Raw genomic sequence first — 18,048 nt, 5'->3', positions numbered from 1 at the left:
GAAGCAATATGTAGCTGAGACAAGGAAGAAACAAGTGTGATCAACTGTCCCTTCCCAAATTATTTTTTAAGTTAATTTTACAAAAACCTGAATGTTTTTGTTTTCTGCAAGTGTTGATGTTGATACAAAATCTATTTTAATAATAATAGAGCAGAGGGAATTCATTTATCCACTCATAAGTCAATACATGTTTTTCTTAGAGAACTATGATTTTTAAACTCACAACTAAAATTAGTTAGCACTATCATGGTGGAAAACATGGGTTTTTGTGGTCAAGCAGGCCTGAATTCTTGTGGAAATTTCTAAACTTCTCTACCTGTATAAGCTTGGGAAATTTACTTAACATTTCTGGGCTTTATTTTTTTAATATAAAAAAACAAACAATTTCATGATATCTACTTCATAGGATTGCTTTGAAGACTGAAATAATACATTTAAAAGTTTCTAACATAGAGACGCACAAGCATTCAGAAATGTCAGTTATCATTTGTATATTGAACTGACCATTATAATGCAAGTTATCTTAGAATTATTTATATTTACAGTTTTATTATACTTATCTCTGTAAGAAAAATTATTAAAAACAACTAACATTATTATTAGCTCATTTTATTAAATCCAATTTTTCATTCCTTGTCCAATATTCAGAAGGTTTTCAGTAGCTTCCAAACTGGGAGAAGAGGAGACAATTTTTAAATTCTTTCTTTGTGAATTTTTTTAAAGACATTTCAGGAAATATGAGTTCATAAAAAAAAGGGGGGGGGATGAGAAACTATATTTTGACCTAGACCATAAAATAATAGGTATTAAAATGACTGTATAATGCACAAAGCAGAAACAACACAGGTCTAATAGCATCTTAAAAAAAGCAGTCCTGGAAAAATGAACTAGATTCTAATAAGCCGGAGGGAATACCAAGTCATCAAACTGCATGTAGGAGAAGCAACTGTAATACGAATTTTTCGAGACCATCAGCAGATCTGGGACATTTTTATTCTTAAAAAGCTTTTTCTCTTTCCCTCCATGCTGGTGGGTCTTTATAAACTTGAATTAAAAGTGATACTCGGGATTTGAGATGCATTCCTTTTGCTGCAGCCTACATGTTCATTCGGGAGATATTAATGCTTGAGAGAAAGGGGAGAAGCTGCTTTGTTAGCTTGCAACAAAGTAGGTCAGCTCTGAGAGGGCAGAGAGCAGCCTGAAGAAGACGAACAGGGTCCTTTAGAAAGAGGCAAAGATACTAACGGCTGACCTTACCAGCAGTTGTTCATTATCTGTGAGCCTCTGTGAGGGAAGGGGGACAAATGCTAAATCTAAGACCTTTGGGAAAGGCAGTTTCCCCTCCAAGCAAAGATCAGAGGGTCTCTGTTCTTGATGGTCAAGATGCAGGGCACGATACTGAAATATTAGGTGGGCTTTAAGGGGACAAGCATGGCAAGTGTCATTGGCTTGTGTGTGACCGAGCTCTAGCCAGAAGGGAGCCTCAGCTTGGAAGCTCTCAAGAAGCACTGCCAGACACTGACTTGTATCTTACATTCCTGAAAGCTTTGCCATTTGGTTTTATTCCCCTTCAACACATGTTTTTCTTGCTTCCAAAATATATGCTTCTCTATTTAGTATTGTCAACCTATTAATTCACACAAATAAGGCCTCTTAATTCATAACAAGATTCTTCTTCTACTCCATATCCTGATGCTGAACCCTACTATTAAAAAGAAAATCATTCAAAGCATTTGTAATCATCTTGGACCCTCTGGAATAGTGATCTCCAACCATTTTGGCACCTGGGACTGATTTTGTGGAAGACAGTTTTTCCACGGACTGAGTGTGGGGGGATCTTTCAGGATGATTCAAGAGCATTGCATTTATTGTGCCCTTTGTGTTAGTCGCTCAGTCGTGTCTGACTCTTTGCAACCCTATGGACTGTAACCCGCCAGGCTCCTCTGTCCATGGAATTCTCTAGGCAAGAATACTGGAGTGGGTTGCCATTCCCTTCTCCAGGGGATCTTCCCAACCCAGGGACTGAACCTGATTCTCCCGCATTGCAGGCAGGTACTTTACCATCTGAACCACCTGGGAAGCCCTTTGTGTGCTTTATTTCCGATGTAATTCCACTGCTGATCTGAAGGTGGAACAGGTCCATGGTCCAGAAGTTGGAGACCCTTGCTGTAGAGGATTTGTGTTTTCTGTTTTTAGTCTGAGTTTTTCAAAAATATCACATTGTCTTGTATGTGGATAGAACAATATACAAGATTTTACTTCCTCTGCTTGCTCTATCCAATGAAGTTGTGTTTTCTGTGATTTGGTCTAGTCCACATGTAAGGTGTGTATCAAATGTAGGCAAAGTTACCCTTGAAAAAAATCTTTAAATTGACCATACAATAGAGTAGATATAATTTTGCATATATAATCCTGCAGAATAATTTTTGTTCAAAGGGAAGTTTGAGGAAGACGGAATTCTAAAGGAGGGGAAGTCTGAAATAAGAAAAGTGTGGAAGAGGGAAACTTAAATGCAGGTAAATGTCTGCACGTTTAAGCCATTCTGCTCCTAAGGTAGCAGTCTGATCTCTCTAGTGTACGACAGATGGATAGAGAATTTTTATGTGCTCCCGCTTCCCTATACCATTAACCCCATTTCATTTTAACATTAATCCCCTGTGATGTTAAGAGATGTCCTGTGGGTTCTTTGTTGTTTTGAGACAAAACATCATGGTAGAGACAACGTGGGAACGTGAGGGATTGAAAAGCGACTTTTTTTTTTTTTTTAGATAAAGACCTAGAGTTCCAGTTCAGTGTAAAGACAGCCATTTGGAAAGTATCACAAAAGAAACATTTGCAGATATGTTAAGAATTTTTCAGGAAAAAGCCCAGGTGAATTTGATAATCAAAAAAAAATTTTTTTTTAAACTTACGCCTGAGGATCCTCAGAAATGACCAATGCTTATGCAGAAATCATTTTCACTCAAGATATTAAAGCTCTGGGGCTGTTTGATTTGTGCTGAGTGAATCCAGTCTCTAGTTTTATAAAATCTCATTATCCAAAAAAATGTGCTATAAATGCAGCCACTAAATTCATCGCCAGCTTCCTAATGTGGTCATCCTCAGTGTCACCCTAAAAAGTAAAGCTGTTTTATCAGAGGCTCAGGTTTTAAAATTTCCACTCATATCACCTCAAACACATTGAAAGCTCACATCAAATATACTTTTGACTGTAAACAAATAGTTTCCTTTATTATGACTGTTGGTTTACTGTAAACAAATAGTTTCCTTTATCATGACTGTTGGTTTTAATTTCTCAGGCTTTCTTTTGTACTTTCCATCAATTCATTTTTTTTCTTTTTTTCAGTAGGCTTTTGAAATTCTCAAAGGCCCTCGGCTGGGAGGTAAACCCTAATGCTGGGGGTGAATAAATTGGCCTTTCTGAAAAAGAACAGCTCAGTCAGTCATTCTGAAGAACATTTAGCCCTTTTGTCCCTCGCTCTGAAAAGAAAGTACCAAATCCTTCATCTACTAAACTAACACAGAAGTTTCTCTAAAAAGTGAATGTCCCCATTCTTCATATTTTCATCATACAAGGAGATTCTGGACAAAATGTAGCTTGTTGAAACCAGATGGCATCATTATATTTGCATTTTAAGATGTTTTAAGTTAAAATCTTACTCTTAATAGTGTTCTTACCCAATCATGAAAGATTAAAAAGGACCTAGTGCATCTCACAGAACATTAACATCTATAGAAGGACACAGTCTCACGCCCAGGTTGGATGAATTGCAAACAGACTTGTTTCCTGTCTTTGCACAGCCTCCATTGTAATCGGGAAATGGTGGTGTGAGATGGAGCCTTGTCTAGAAGGAGAAGAGTGTAAGACACTCCCTGATAATTCTGGATGGATGTGTGCTACAGGCAATAAAATCAAGACCACAAGAGTAAGTTGTTTTTTTCTTTTTTTTTCCAAATGTCTCATGCATGTTACAAACTGTACTGTTTGCCTTTGTGTTGTATAAAGAGCACCCAGAGAAGCTTTGAACATGAGAGAAAGAAGCCTTTTCTCCAGCAGAAACTAATTTTGACCATTCAGATCAGTGTCCATCCATCAAAGAGAAGTTAGAGATTGAACTTGACTTCTCCATACTGAGCAGTTTAGTGTTTCTGTTATGGACTCATAAACAAAGCTAGGCTGCCATTGCCAAAGGGAAGAGGGGCAGTGAGCTGGGTATTTGGATAATGCATTGGACATCTATGGTGCTGAGAATAGACAATAAAATAAGGATCTTGCCTAATTCATCCAGATGGTTTTCTAAAAAGTTCTGCATTTAAGTACTGCCATTTTCTAAAGGTTGTTTAAAGGAATTTTTGATGCTCTTTTAGGGAAATGAAAGGTTTCTCTGATGTGAATAATTGTTCTTTGCTTTGTGTGGTTGAAGCAGGAATTGGCTTCAAAATATGTGATGATGTATATAAGGCTACCCAGCCCATCAGAACTGGTGTCATGAGGCTGGAACAGGTTAGAGAGGCCAGTCTAGGCTAGTTGTTGACTCTGTTGTTACTGGTTCATAAGAAAATTTGAAAGCTCCAATGGGGGTGTCGAAGGGGGTCCTTTAGGGTATGTAAGACAGTAACTATTCACTATACAAAAGTCTACTAGTACAAAAGTCTATTAGTATTTTAACAATCAGTATGGTGACATGTACATGTACCATGAGAATATCAGCCCTGTTATGTATGTATATGTTGCAAGTATTGGCTACTTTTTAAAGCAAGCTCCACTAGTTAAAATTTGAATATGTTGAACTTGTAAGTTTCCCAAAGAGTGATCCGAATTTCAACGGGCATATCTGATTCCAGCCCCTAAATCATGAGTCTTAACCTGGTCTTTCTTCTCAGAATTTTCCTTTCAAAAAATAAAATTGGTTCTTGCATTTTTGTGATGCAGAAAATATAACACTTTATAAATCTTTTTATAAGTGAAGACTCTGTTTTTCTGGTTTAGTTGCCTGTACCGACCACGTTAGCCAGTAAATGGCTCTACTTCCCTGGCTTGCAGCCAGAAGGCTTGTCGAAACCATCCTAGCTTGTTAACCTACAAGTTAAAGATGCCAAGAAGTTCAATCTGGACTATTGTATTTCATTTCAGTGAAATACCTACAGAAAAGAGTGTTTAAAACTGAACCTAGTTTGTGCTGCTTACCCCAGAAGTCATCTTATTTAGCTGGTCTAGAGTATGGATTTTTGGTTTCCCTTTGGTTACATTTTTTGTGAAGATGATTTTACCAGATAATTTGAAGATACCCTCGCAAGTTAGTTTTAAGCTACTCTGTATTTTAGCCAGTATGGTTGGAAATCAGTAAGCCGTTGGTTTGAACATGTTGCTGACATACTCTCTGCCAAATCTCCATTCCCTATTCCCAGTGATAACCAATCACCCTTTATTGATGGTAATCCTTGTTCTCATAGTACCTTCAGACTTAAAATTCCTTAAAGAGCAATAACACAAGTCAAAATATTTCAGAGTTTAGATATGTAAAATTCCAAGAGTACCAATGAGAAGACTCTTTGGCTGACAGGAAATAAAACAGAGAAATTGTTAATGCTGCTTATTTGTGACCCACGTCACTTTCTTTTATTTGGCTTTCATAGAGTGTATTTTAAAACCATCATGCTTGCGGTAATACATCCTAGACATTCTTCTGAATCACCAGAGTATGGTGTGGAATCTGATCATGGTAATCGAGTCAAGTACACACCGTGTTCACTATGCTACTAGGTGGGTTGAACGCAATCCAAATAGTTGAACAGTGTAAGAGAAATAAATCACCCTTACAGGCAGTTTAAAAGCAGAAGATGTACCTATTTCTGATGTGTGCATCTGTTTCAAGCAAGGAAATAAGAGAATCCTCTATAGCCATGTGTGTGGCATGTCAGTCAACTAAGAATTCTCAAGTCTCTCTTTAGAGAAGGAAAAAGAAGATAGTAGAAAAAGCTGAATGTTTCACACCTTACGAAAACCCAAACACTGCAATTGACATATTTACTTCCCCCTTCTTTACAAAGAAATTCATAACGAAATAAACACTTTTAAACACAAAAGCTACAAGTTAAGTCCAGATCATATACACAGGTGCTCCATCCCATATAAATGGCTAACACCAATCCTTGGATCATATGCTCTAAAAAATAGGTTTTATAAGAATTTTTCTAGTATCCCTTGTGTGTTTTTCACCATCAGTGTATAAATATGCCTACACACTTCAAATGTTGACCCTAGCAATTTAACTTTTAAAAGTTTAAGTCACAGATGTATTTTAATTAGGAATCATATGTTTTCATTGTTCTTTAAGAAGTAATCTTTAGGGTAAAAAATTCAAGATCTTATTAAAGTGAAAGAAAGAATAAAGAAAATCACCTCTTTTTGTTCTGTGGGTAAGACTGATTCAAAGAGTTCTCTAAGAAAGAAACAAAAGCAGAAAAGTGAAGAAACATACTCAGATTGCTAATGGCAACTTTGAATTTCCTGCAAACTGTTATTTTTTAAAAGGTACCTCAGTGTAAAGAAATTTGCAGGAAAGATTCCTGGGACTTCAGTCTTTCTCCCTACATTTTTTTTTCCCATATAAACTCCCTATTATGTGAGTTACTTCCCAACTAATCATCCTAAGCCAAAATTCTCAGCATTTTTTGAAATGTTGATAAACAAAAGATGGTTTAAATTGTGCTCTAATTTAAATTTTTAGGATGCTCATTTTTTAAGGAAGGTGGAGAGTAGAAATTCAGTGTTTCATTGAAACCACCAGACACCTTAGAATATAGACTAGCCAGGGTAACAGGCCACAGTCTGAAGGAAAATCTTGGGGAAATTGGATCTGGGTGACAATAAAACTCAGAAGAAGGAGGGAAGATAAGTAGAATCAAGCAGAGGCTTCCCTTTCAGGAGACTTGGCAGAATAAATCATAGGGAAAGAGGGAGCTTCCTGAATGTCACGCGATAGAGAGAAAGTAATCACACTTGAGAAGTGTTCCAAAAACATGGCATGGGGTTCAGTAAAATAGATGCCTTCTGAGAAGAAGCTTGGTGCATCTGGGTGAAGCTTCCTGGCTAAACTTAAACGCTGTTCCTGCTTGATCATAGCTTCAGTTGTTTTATAAAATTGCTTTGTTAGGAATTTGGAGCAAGACTAAACTACCTAAATATTGACTAGAGGTTTTTTTCCTATGGTTGTGGATACCCATTGGTTTATCTCTTTTCTTTAAACTGATAGAGGAAAAGCATAAGCGTGAAAGGTGAAGAGGCTATATTCCGTGTATTCAGGAATGAATCTACTACCTTGCGTATTCAGGAATAATGACTTAATTCAGAAAGCTAGATTTCCCCTTTGAGGAAATAAGTTGTCTGACAATGCTGTAGTAATTTATGTGTAGAAAGTGAACAATGATTGTTTGGGGACAGAAGGAAGAAGGGAATAAAATGAGGACAAATCCAAAATCATTCGGGAAGGAAAATTAGTAGATTAAAATACCAGAACATAATCTGGTTTTATATCTGGGGAAATATCAAGCAACTTTTTGGATTTCCTTCATCCCAATATGTTAATGTCTTTCACATTAGTGAGGAGATCAACAGTTAGTGTACACTGTAGAGTCTCATTCCCTAAAAGAGTAAGTTACAGACCTCAGATTGCAACCTAACCCCTCAGATTACACACCTAACCACAATAGCCATCTTTTCAGATGTGGTATGCTCTGTGACTCACCCAGCGCAATTCACCAGTCATTGGTCCACAGCCTCCTGGCCTTATCCTCCTAATGACTTTGCATATCTCTACACATCCTAATCGCCCCAATGTTTTTTTTTATATTACTGAGGAGTAAAATACCAGCTTTGACATATTCCAGCTTCTTCACTCAAAATTCCACCAGGAGTGAAAGGTACTGAGAGTCTTTACAGTCTTGATCTCTAGTCCATTCATTTTGCAAGAAATGCCTTTGAGAGGGAGAGAGAGATGATGGGGAAAGAGGGGAGGCTGGAGTGGGAGTGATATTTAGAGACTGCAGGAAGGAAGAGTAAACTATCTTCTTAAAGAATAAACTATGCTATCACAGTTGCCACAAGTGATCCAAGTGTGCTCATTCGTTTCTTTAACTAATAAATAGTATTAAACCTCTATTATCTAAAGTTAAAGTCTTGGGAATGTGATGATGGTCATAACATGGCCCCTGGTCTTCCATGGAGGATAGGGCCTAAGGTTGGGTGGGATGGGGGGAGAGGAAGGGTCATTACAAATTTTTTTTAAAAAAGGAAATTCCAGGTCAGTTTAGGAAACGTCTCTTTCTCCTTCCTTTTGGTGGAAAAGAAGACAGTGAAAACAAATATCATAAACACCACTGGACTATAGGAAACCAAAGTTTGAAAGGATCTGTTATTTATATGGAAAGAGTAAAAAATTAAATGTGTGAAGTTTTCTTATACATTCTGTCCCTGGCCCAACCAACTTTTGAATGCAAGCACGTATTACCATTCCTACCTAACCCTGAAAGCTTTAAATGGACTTCACTCCTGGACTCAGAATACTCAGTTTCTAAAACTATAAAGAATTAAGAAATGATGAAGAAAACTGTTTTAAGTCCTAGAACTCTAAACTAGAGCCTTCAACTTTATTAGAACCATCATCATGCTCTAAACCAGTGATTCTTCATGCATGCATCCTTCTGAATATGAGTCTTTGGGACCATTATTTGAATGGATTGAATGACATCAATAGTTATAGAAGTATGCCATTGATTGCCCTTGAAAACTTTATCATTGTTTGAGTGGAACAGTTTCTCGCCTTGCAAAGGTCTCTTAAATTTCTCAACAAGTGTGATCCACCCTTGGCAATGACTTCACCTTATGCCACCCGTCTGCATCTTACGAGCAACCAACATGACAAGGCTAAGGAATTTCCTTCTCATGAAATTCTCATCAGACAGACATAGGAATAACTACATAATTTACAGAACGAGTCCAGTGCAAAATGAAAACACAAAACCCCTTTTTAAAAATTACTAAGAATTCCAAGATGGCAGTTGGGTCATTAAACCAAGTGCGAGGTCCTTTTCCGCACAGGGCTCCCCACAGTTACGTAAGTTGCATGCCCACAACCGCAGTCTTGCTTGACCATTGCTCCAAGAGTCTGTGTCCTCACTTGTGGCAAAATTAATGAATTGATAAAAATATGGTGGCCTGTGCATGTGCTTTGATCACCGTTTGAAAACTACTGCTCTAGACTTGAACATTTTTTATTTCAGTACACGTGAAAGAAGCAACATCCTAAAAATTCATGGTGTCCTTAATTTTCCTCCTAATCATCTTTCTTTGTGCCTTCTTTTCCTTCTTTTCTTCCTGAAATTTCTTTCTTTCTCTCTTTGCTTTCAGATTCACCCAAGAACCTAACGGAAGCATTTGTTATAGTAGTAAAAGAAAACCAACTCTGCGGAAAATACGTTTTAAAATGTTAAAACATCTTATACATTAGAAGCCAAATGGATTTCTTATTTGCACTTTGACTGATTACCAGATAAGCACAGTGCTTTTACTGTGTATCACAGAGTATCCTTGAGTGAGAAGACCTGAAGTTTTGGCGGTACCATGGAAAGTGGGTTAAGGAAAAAAATGGGGTTTCTCAATGCAAATTTTTTGGGATTACAAAGAACGATCAACTATCTTCTCATTTGGATCTATAGTTACTTTGTACCACTTGAAATACATGTATATACATAATATTTTGAAATATTATATATTCTCTTCAAGAAATGAACTGTACCACAGTTTGAGACGGCTGGTGTACCTCTTTGAGTTTTGGATGTTTTGCTTTGTTTTCTTGTCATTTCTTTTGCTATTGGCAAGGAAAACATGTGCCCTTTTGAGAGGTGGGCATGGCACTGACACTGGAAGGCCAGCTATAGGTGGACCCCTGGAATCTGAGGCATCAAAGCAACGCCGAGTCAAGAGCTTCCTTCTGTTTCTACCAGATGGCCCAAGGAAGCACATCATCCTGATTTATTGTTTTCTATCCTGTGAAATATTAGCATGCAAGCTTGGCTTACATAACCATACTTTATATTCAATTGATATATAATAACCGTTCTAACCTCTTCCAGGAAAATATTTTTAGAACTACTAGCTTTTCCACAGATAAGAAAAATGAGGATTCTTGAGGGAGCCACTCCACCATGCTATTAAGACTCTGGCAGAGTGATGGTCAAATATGGATCCCTGTATTAAGTTCTGTAAATACAATGTCTTAAGGCTTTGTATAGCTATCCTAAACTGCAGAAATGTCCTCTGATTAAATCCAAAGTCTGACATCATTAATAACATAGTGCTGTAGCAACAAGTCTTATCATGGCACCTCTTTCTACATTTGATTTGCTTTTTCCAAGAGTATTCAGAGATCTCTTCTGGTGAGATGGAAAGACTGTTAAAGCAGTTAGGTTTCAGAATGATCTGTGTGACCAAATGTTGGACAGCCCTATTAAAGTGGTAAATAACTTCTTTCTAAATCATTGTGTCCTCTTCATTTGCCATTTATTTTTCCTTAATCAGCGTTAGCCAAATCCAGAGAACATTCATGTAGTGATACAGTCCACCAGAATTATTTGCACAAGGTCATTGCTGCCATCATAACCAATATTTCCAACTCTAATAATTTGAAAATTAGAAATTCATTACTAGAAGTTCAGTGTTCTCAGCCAGCAAGATGAAATGTCAAATCCTATTATTAGGCTTCCGTAGTGATCACCTGGATGATACATACAGGGCTCAGCCCCACAAAGATCAATTTGTGTCCATCTTCTTTTTTTAGAGTTACTTGGCTGACACTTTTAAGAAATACTATCTACTTAAATTCTTGTTCAGTAGATATTATGTTAGCACTCTGGTAGAGCATAATATTACTGTACATTCCTGTTACTTATCACATCATACTGCAAGTGTGTTTTTTTCCTCCAAAGTCTTTTCTCCAGAATATGTGTTACTAGGGCCTGTTACTAGATCAGTGGCACAGTGGGTCTCCTAGAGTGGATTTTTCAGTTAACCTTTGGGTAAAATCCAGAGGCTCCTTCATCTCTTCTAATATACCTTGAAATCTGATTGAATATATAAATACTCTAGATGGATTTTTTCTGCATCTTGAATGCCTATAGAAGCATCCGAAAATGGAAATGGAAACCTTATTGCAAAATCTGAGCTTCCTAAACACTTGAACAAATATTTTCTAGGAGTTAGCATAAAATTCATACCAACAATTCAGAATTGGTTGAATTTTATGATCAATATCCATGTACCATGTAATATGTTACAAATTGACTTCATCTATAAATTTCAGAGGTAAAAACTGAAGTCATAAACCCAAAGATTTATCTAGAACAGTACATCCCAAAATGTGGAGCAAGAGACTTCTATAATCAAATATATTAGGGAAATTTTTTTCAACAAAATAAAGTAGAAGTATTTAAAGGGATTCTCAAAGCCTTTAATACATCAAAAGATACTGTGTGTCCTCAAGAAAGACTAAAACAGGGGGAGTAAAGTAAAAGGCTTCCAGAATCCAAGCATGTTGAGTGGTCCTTGACTAATGGAGTACTTCTTTGCTGACTAATGGAAGCTACAAGAAATTATTTCTGTGTGAGGATAGATTTACTGCATTGTCATGTCTTTAGTTTTTCTAGAGAACCAGAAGTCTGGATTTTTACATACAATCTTCTAATATTCTAAATAAGATGAATCAAAATGAGACTATTTCCATTAAAAAAAAAACTCTGCAAGCCTTATTACTGCCCAAAATGTCTGACCATGTGGCCTTTTCTATAAGATTAGTGTTTTCTGGAATACCCTTTGAAGAGTGTTTGTCCTGAATAAAAAAAATCCAATGAGAAGCAAATTATTTCTTTTCTGTGGCCTCAAACATGTAGACCGTACTCATGAGTCTCAATATGTGGGGCTCACAGCTTTTTCTGTTCTGTAACTAGAGCCTGTAAGTCAATGAAAGATCCAGTCTACTCTGTTAGTTCATCTCCTGTTGTTCACTTAATGCAGTAAATTCCCTGGGAAAGAGTTGGAAGAAAAGAGAGGGGTGGGGGGGGGGGAGGAAAAGACCGCATTAGAATCCAGCAATCATCCAAGAAAACAGTGAAAATATTTGTAAATGTCATCAAATTCAGTTTCCATTTATCCAAGTCCCTTACCAAAATGTGTGAACCGTCAACTTGTGTTTAAATTTAACTTGAAGCAGTTTGGGGAATTTTCAGTAACTACCATCTGCCTATTGAATCTGAATGTATATGGTTTAAAAAAGTATATCACGTATTTCTGGTTAATAAAGAACTCAGTGTGGTATGACTAATACTGATATTGAGCTTTTGAGTCAAGAACGATGAATAATATTATAACATAACTAGAGCAAATGCCAAGGGTTTCATCTAAATCCTCTCTCATGGTAAAAGGGAAATATGACTCATTTCATAAGACAAAGATTCTCAAGGAAGGTAAAGCTTATTGGCTGACTTTTTTTGTGTGTAATTGCATTTACCCATAAACGGACTTGGCAAGCACTCTGAGATGTTTAACTACTTTTTTCCCCATTATAGAACAATGAAGAATGTTTTCACCAACACACAATTCATATCTTTTTCTGATCAAATCCAATGTAACTTTCACCAAGCAATATAGTGATTTTATAGTGCAGTATATTATGCCACCTTGCATTGTCACTGATAAAATAAATTATGAAGGGTATAAAAACTGTTTATATGAGACAATTCACACATTCCTCACCTGCATGGGATATGCACTCCTCCTTGGAAGGTCAAATACCGGGTCATGAATGAGTTTCTGTTTTAATTAAGCTTGACAGTCCCATTTCAAAATCTATTTGGTTTTGCTTGACAAAGTGTATCATGTCTCTTTTCACTACCTGTCTACCTTCCAAATAAAAGATTTAGTGTCCAGCAAATTCTAGGGCTCAAGTCACTTCCATCTAGTTTATAAATATAAGAAAGCAATGTAAAAGGCATTCTAAGGAATGTAGAGACTCAGAGCTCATGCAGTAGTGATAGAATATGATTTTGTAGTGCCCCTGGATATTATACAAAAATGATAAAATCATGTTCACGCTTCAAAGTAAATTTAAGAGGAAGCCACTAATTGCACCAACACGCACAAATCTCCTGCTAATAAAGATTTTAGGTTGAATAGTTCAGGATATTTTTTCCTTATAAAAGATCTTAGGAGCATCCCAGTGGAAGTTACATTATGCTGACATCTTTGGTCCACAGTGGCTCTCACTTATTTATTTTATTTCCTTAGGTAGTTTGTTTCATTTTCAAAAAGAAAATGTTCAGCTCTCATATATTGATTTTGGTAGCTAGTTACATTATTAAAAAAAATAATAACCAATTACCAAACATGAAAACTAGGGCCCCAAACATAACTGACTATATTTGTAGTCCAGGGGCTGTCCCTCCAGCTCTACTTCCCATCTCCTTAGAGAGGCTCTAACCCCAGAGCAGATTCCACTCATGCCATGAGGAAAGGCCTGAGGCCAGACTTTCCTTATGACAGTGGTTCTCAACAACATGGATATGTGGCCATTGTTTATAGAGGGGTTAGACATGGCTTATTAATATGATCTGTAAATATTTTTTTAATTAATTATTATTGCAGTATAGTTTATTAATAATATTGTTAGTTTCTGCTGTACAGCAAAGAGAATCATCTGCTGTACACACACACAGGCACATTCATATATCCACTCTTTTTTAGATTCTTTTCCCACATAGGTCATGACAGAGTGTTGAATAGAACTCTCTGTGTTATACAGTAGATCCTGATGGCTTATCTATTTTGTATACAGTAGTGTGAATGTGTCAGTACCAATCTCCCAATTTATCCCTACCCCTCCTTTTCCACTTGGTAACCATAAGTTCGTTTTCTACATCTGTGAGTCAATTACTGTTTTATAAATAAGAAAATTATAATTACTTCACAAATAGTTCCCAACCAGGGCCTCCAAGATATATATACCAACAGGAGCTAGCCAGGTAACACTAGTTAGCTAACCAAGGTCACATGTCACTGCCAAAGCACACATGATTAGGGTAGCGATGTTGGACCTCGCAGGTTCCAGCAGGCAGCATTTAGTCCCAGTTTATTACCCCCGCTTAGCATTGGTGAGCTAATATGGCCCAGTTCTTCTGTTTTGAGGGTGTTTTATAAGAAAATCCAGAAATTCCAAGGTTTATATGAAATCTCCAAATTGTGCATATTTATAACTTATTGAACTTTTATTTAAAGATATGACCGATGCTTCTATTCTGTCTATGAGACATCAGTTTGCAAATCTGGCTTACAATGGCATTCTTGTCAGGATCTGCATTCTTGTGTACTTCCTCTGGTGGTAGAAAAAAAAAATGCAGTGGAGTTAGAGCTTGTCTGCAGTCCATTGCATGTAACCTGCAACCTCTCCTGCTTTTGCCACTAGGAACCCTATGCGCACAACAATAGATATCAGTTATGCTCAAATGGGGGCATGCCAGGGTCCCAAAAAGAGGTCAACCCCTGTACTAGAATAGAGTAAATGGATTAAACCTCCATAGATTCCACTGTTGGGTCACCAACCCAGTGTGGGAGCCAATTTTAAGGTCTGGAAAGCAGTGTCAGGTCAGAATCGCCCACAAGCAGCTGCTAAACACCTGAAAAGCTTGAACATTTAGTTTAAGGAAAAAATGCTAGGTACTACCTGCCCAATGGAAACGGCCTCCTCCTTCTGCTTTCTCATCCTGCGCACACCCTTCCACACTCACGTGTGTGAATTCTTAAGTTCTTTGTCCCGTGATCTGGATCCTCCTCAAGAAGGCCAGATGGAGAAGCTCTCAGGGCCTCTCACCCCATCAGCCCTTTCATTCAGCTCACCACTGTCATATTTCCTCTTCTCCCTTTTGCATTCCAGACCCAAAAAGCACTGTATGTATTAAAAAGAGGTCTAGGATTGGAAGCCAAAAGGGCGCCCCAAAGATTCAGGTCCTTGCCATCCACTTATAACCTAGAAAACTTGTAACCTCTTCCTCTTGAGTTTTCCTGTCTGTAAAATGCAGATCATTGTACAAAGTTTAAAAGTGATGCGAAGACTAGGAAACCAGAGAAGATGGGAATGTGTTATACATGGGAGGCAACAGGTAAGCTCTTGCTGTTCTCAGATTACTAGACAGATCTCTGTTCAACTTTGTAGAATTCCCCATCTGCCGTTACCGTTGCTAATGTTTTTAAACCACTGGAAAATGCCAATATAACCTACACTTGATTACTGCCATTAAGATTTGAGTTGGCCGAGTTAATGGCCAGAGTTGCCTGGTTTGTAGGACAATGTCCAACAACTATGCATAATGTCGTCACCAGCCTACTCCCTGCTCCCCACCCCCCACCTTACCCTCTTGTCATTCAGGCAAAGTATTCATACAAATTCACACATAACCCTCATTAGTCCACAGGTCTGACCTTTCATGATGTCTAGTAGAACTTTCCGTAGTATGAAAATATTCTGTATCTGAGCTGCCGAATACGGTAGCCACTTGCTCCATGTGGCTATTGAGCACTTTGAATGTGTCAACTGTGACAAAAGAAGAGGTTTTTACATTTATTTAATGTTATTAACTTACTAGACAGCCACATGTGGCTAGGCGGCTACCTTATTGGAGAGCATAGTTCTCTTTTGTCTTTGAGAAGTGCTAATCCTGAGCCCCAGTTGCCTAAAGCCATGGCATGCTCATAACCAAACATTTCATTGACTTCCTTTCACTTCCTGTGTCACTTCCTCACTTCATTTTCAGTGCTGCCTGGATTTATCTCTCAAATACATTCCTTGCATTGAAATCTTTGTCTCAAGGTCTTCCTATGGAGAGAACCATAGGCAATATTTTAAGATGACCACTCTATTTCCAAAATGGAGAAAAATGGGAAGGGCACCAACTAGAGCTGAGGGGATCAGTAAGGAGGTTTTTGTAGTATTTAGTAAACATATGTGGAGCATTTCCTTGTCAGAGCCTGAGGACAGAGCAGTGAATCATGCTTTTCCTTTCATGGAGGAGCTGATAGCTTAGATTCAGGTCTCAGCTACATCAGTCAATTGCCATTTTATAGACTCAGTTATCCAAGGCCATTGTGATAAAACAAGAGTAAGGTTATGCTGTATCTCTTAGAGGTAACTCAGACAGAGAAAGCTTTAGTCTCTTCTGATTCACCTTGTTCCCAGCTAGCTAGCCTCATTACCAATGAACAAGATTCAAATTGAACTATTAATAAGGAAATTCCAAGTTTGTCTCCAATCCTAGTATTTTCTAAAAACCACGTGGTAAAACGTGGATGGCATCCTAGAAAATGCATTGGGTTAGAAGAACCCTGATCTCTAGTTATAACCCAGGAAATGACTTAAACTTCTTGCAGTGGTTCTCAGCAATGGCATTCTGTGCAGGCAACCACACATTGTAATTGTAGGGGAAATGGTGAACTAGTTAAAGTACCAGTTTGAAATTTTAAAGGACATAGGCATAAGATTTTGGAAGGCAAATAAAGAGTGAAGACTACATATGACAGTGACAGAGACCTCTAAGAATATGATAGAGTTACATTGACTTATGACTTAAATTGACTTCCAGACATGGTAAGGTCAATATAAAAACCTTTTTGTAGCTATATTAAAAGTAAGTAGGATACAACTACTGAGTGAAGCCAATGATGTATAGGTGATGGAGAATCCAGGGCTTTCTCAAGCAACTATGTTGTTTCTGGTTTTTCTATGTTGATAAAAGTTATGTGCTGGTTAAAATGTCTGGAAGGGATGTTATTAAGAGAAAAATGACTCAAGATAGGGGAAGAGATTTGAAAGAGAACATCTAGTTCTCCTCAAGAATTCAAGCACCCAGGATGCAGTGATGACAGAAGGAGGGAAGCTCCAATTTGTACATTTTTTTTGTTGTTTCCGTGAAGTAAATACTCCCACAACTGATTCCAAGCTACCAATGACAGGTTGGGAAGAGATGCACTTGGTTGGCCCTCACAAGCCTGTGAGAGCCAGCCTCAGCATACCACTGTGTAAGGGAAATGACATTCCTAGTTCAAAAAACAAACAAACAAACAAAAAAACCCTGTCCAAAAATTACCACGCTAGTGCTGGGCAAATATGTACCTCTAGGAGGGGTACTAGATGTCTAGTATGGGTTAAGCACAGTTTAAATTGTTTGGGAAAGGAAGTAGATTCTGAAATCTATAGGTCAGAGATCCTGAGGTCAACCCAGGGCAACATGCTAAAGTAGATCGTCTAAGCAATCTGAGGGGAATAATTAGGGAAGTAGTGATTACTAGGAGCCAGCTTGGGTCCACTGAGGAAAAAAAGTCATGCCAGACAACTTTTTCATTGACCTCACTGTTTTCTTTAATTAGTCTAAATTATTTTTTTAATGATTGACATATTATGTCTAGATATTAAAAAGCTATGAGTCTAAGCTAAGGATTGGTGAACTGTGGCCCTTACACTAAGTCTGGAGTGCTGCTTGTTTTTGCAAATGAAGTTTTATTGTAATACAGCTAGTAGTTTGCATAATGGCCATAGCTGCTTTTGCAATACTATAGCAATTGAATGACTACAACAGAGATATTATGCTCAGAAACTCTAAAGTATTTACTATTTGGCTCTTTACATTTTGCTGCTTCCTGGTATATTCTGGAGAAGGCTAGATGAGAGTCAAAATTGTGTGAGCCCATAACCATAATGAAGAGTGGCATTCAAGTGTTTCTAATTTCCAGAATAATTGTATCCTAGGAAAAGATTTTTAGTAATAGAATCCTGAGTACTGTCCTAGCTGTGTCCTGTGCATTGTTTTATTATCAACTGTGTGAAAGACAGCATTGACATGCTAAACAGACCATTTTTGCAGATGATCCACAGTCAAACTGATCATCGACTACCTGGCATGTTTAAATCAAGTTCAAGCAAGTAGACAGAGGAAAGTACTTATGATAAT

At 37.5% G+C, this 18,048-nt stretch overlaps 1 protein-coding gene and 1 long non-coding RNA gene across 7 annotated transcripts in view; one reads left to right on the top strand and one right to left on the bottom strand.

Moving 5' to 3' along the window:
- Nucleotides 1–18,048, top strand: part of TAFA1 (TAFA chemokine like family member 1) — a 928,543-nt gene that overhangs the window by 828,899 nt on the left and 81,596 nt on the right. Inside the window, exons 6-7 of one of the 3 annotated variants that reach the window (XM_081528462.1) lie at nt 3,802–3,926; nt 9,410–12,377. In XM_081528462.1, coding sequence (XP_081384588.1) covers nt 3,802–3,926; nt 9,410–9,427 — 143 coding nt within the window. In that variant the 3' untranslated portion in view covers nt 9,428–12,377. Of the gene's footprint in view, nt 1–3,801; nt 3,927–9,409; nt 12,378–18,048 lie in introns of those variants that run through there. The other 2 variants (XM_081528463.1, XM_081528460.1) reach the window with 2 other exon arrangements.
- The window catches only part of LOC145520935 (uncharacterized), a 105,777-nt gene that overhangs the window by 87,131 nt on the left and 598 nt on the right, over nt 1–18,048 (bottom strand). Inside the window, exon 2 of one of the 4 annotated variants that reach the window (XR_014064926.1) lies at nt 15,527–15,638. The exons of the other annotated variants lie outside the window; for them this stretch is intronic. This is a non-coding gene — a long non-coding RNA (uncharacterized LOC145520935). The remainder of the gene's footprint in view (nt 1–15,526; nt 15,639–18,048) is intronic. 4 annotated transcript variants of the gene reach the window in all.

Source organism: Giraffa tippelskirchi, chromosome 9 (assembly GCF_054371585.1).
Source record: "Giraffa tippelskirchi isolate mGirTip1 chromosome 9, T2T-mGirTip1v1.2.pri, whole genome shotgun sequence".
In the NCBI taxonomy this organism is placed as follows: Eukaryota; Metazoa; Chordata; class Mammalia; order Artiodactyla; family Giraffidae; genus Giraffa; species Giraffa tippelskirchi.
This window is presented reverse-complemented; position numbering and strand designations above follow the sequence as displayed.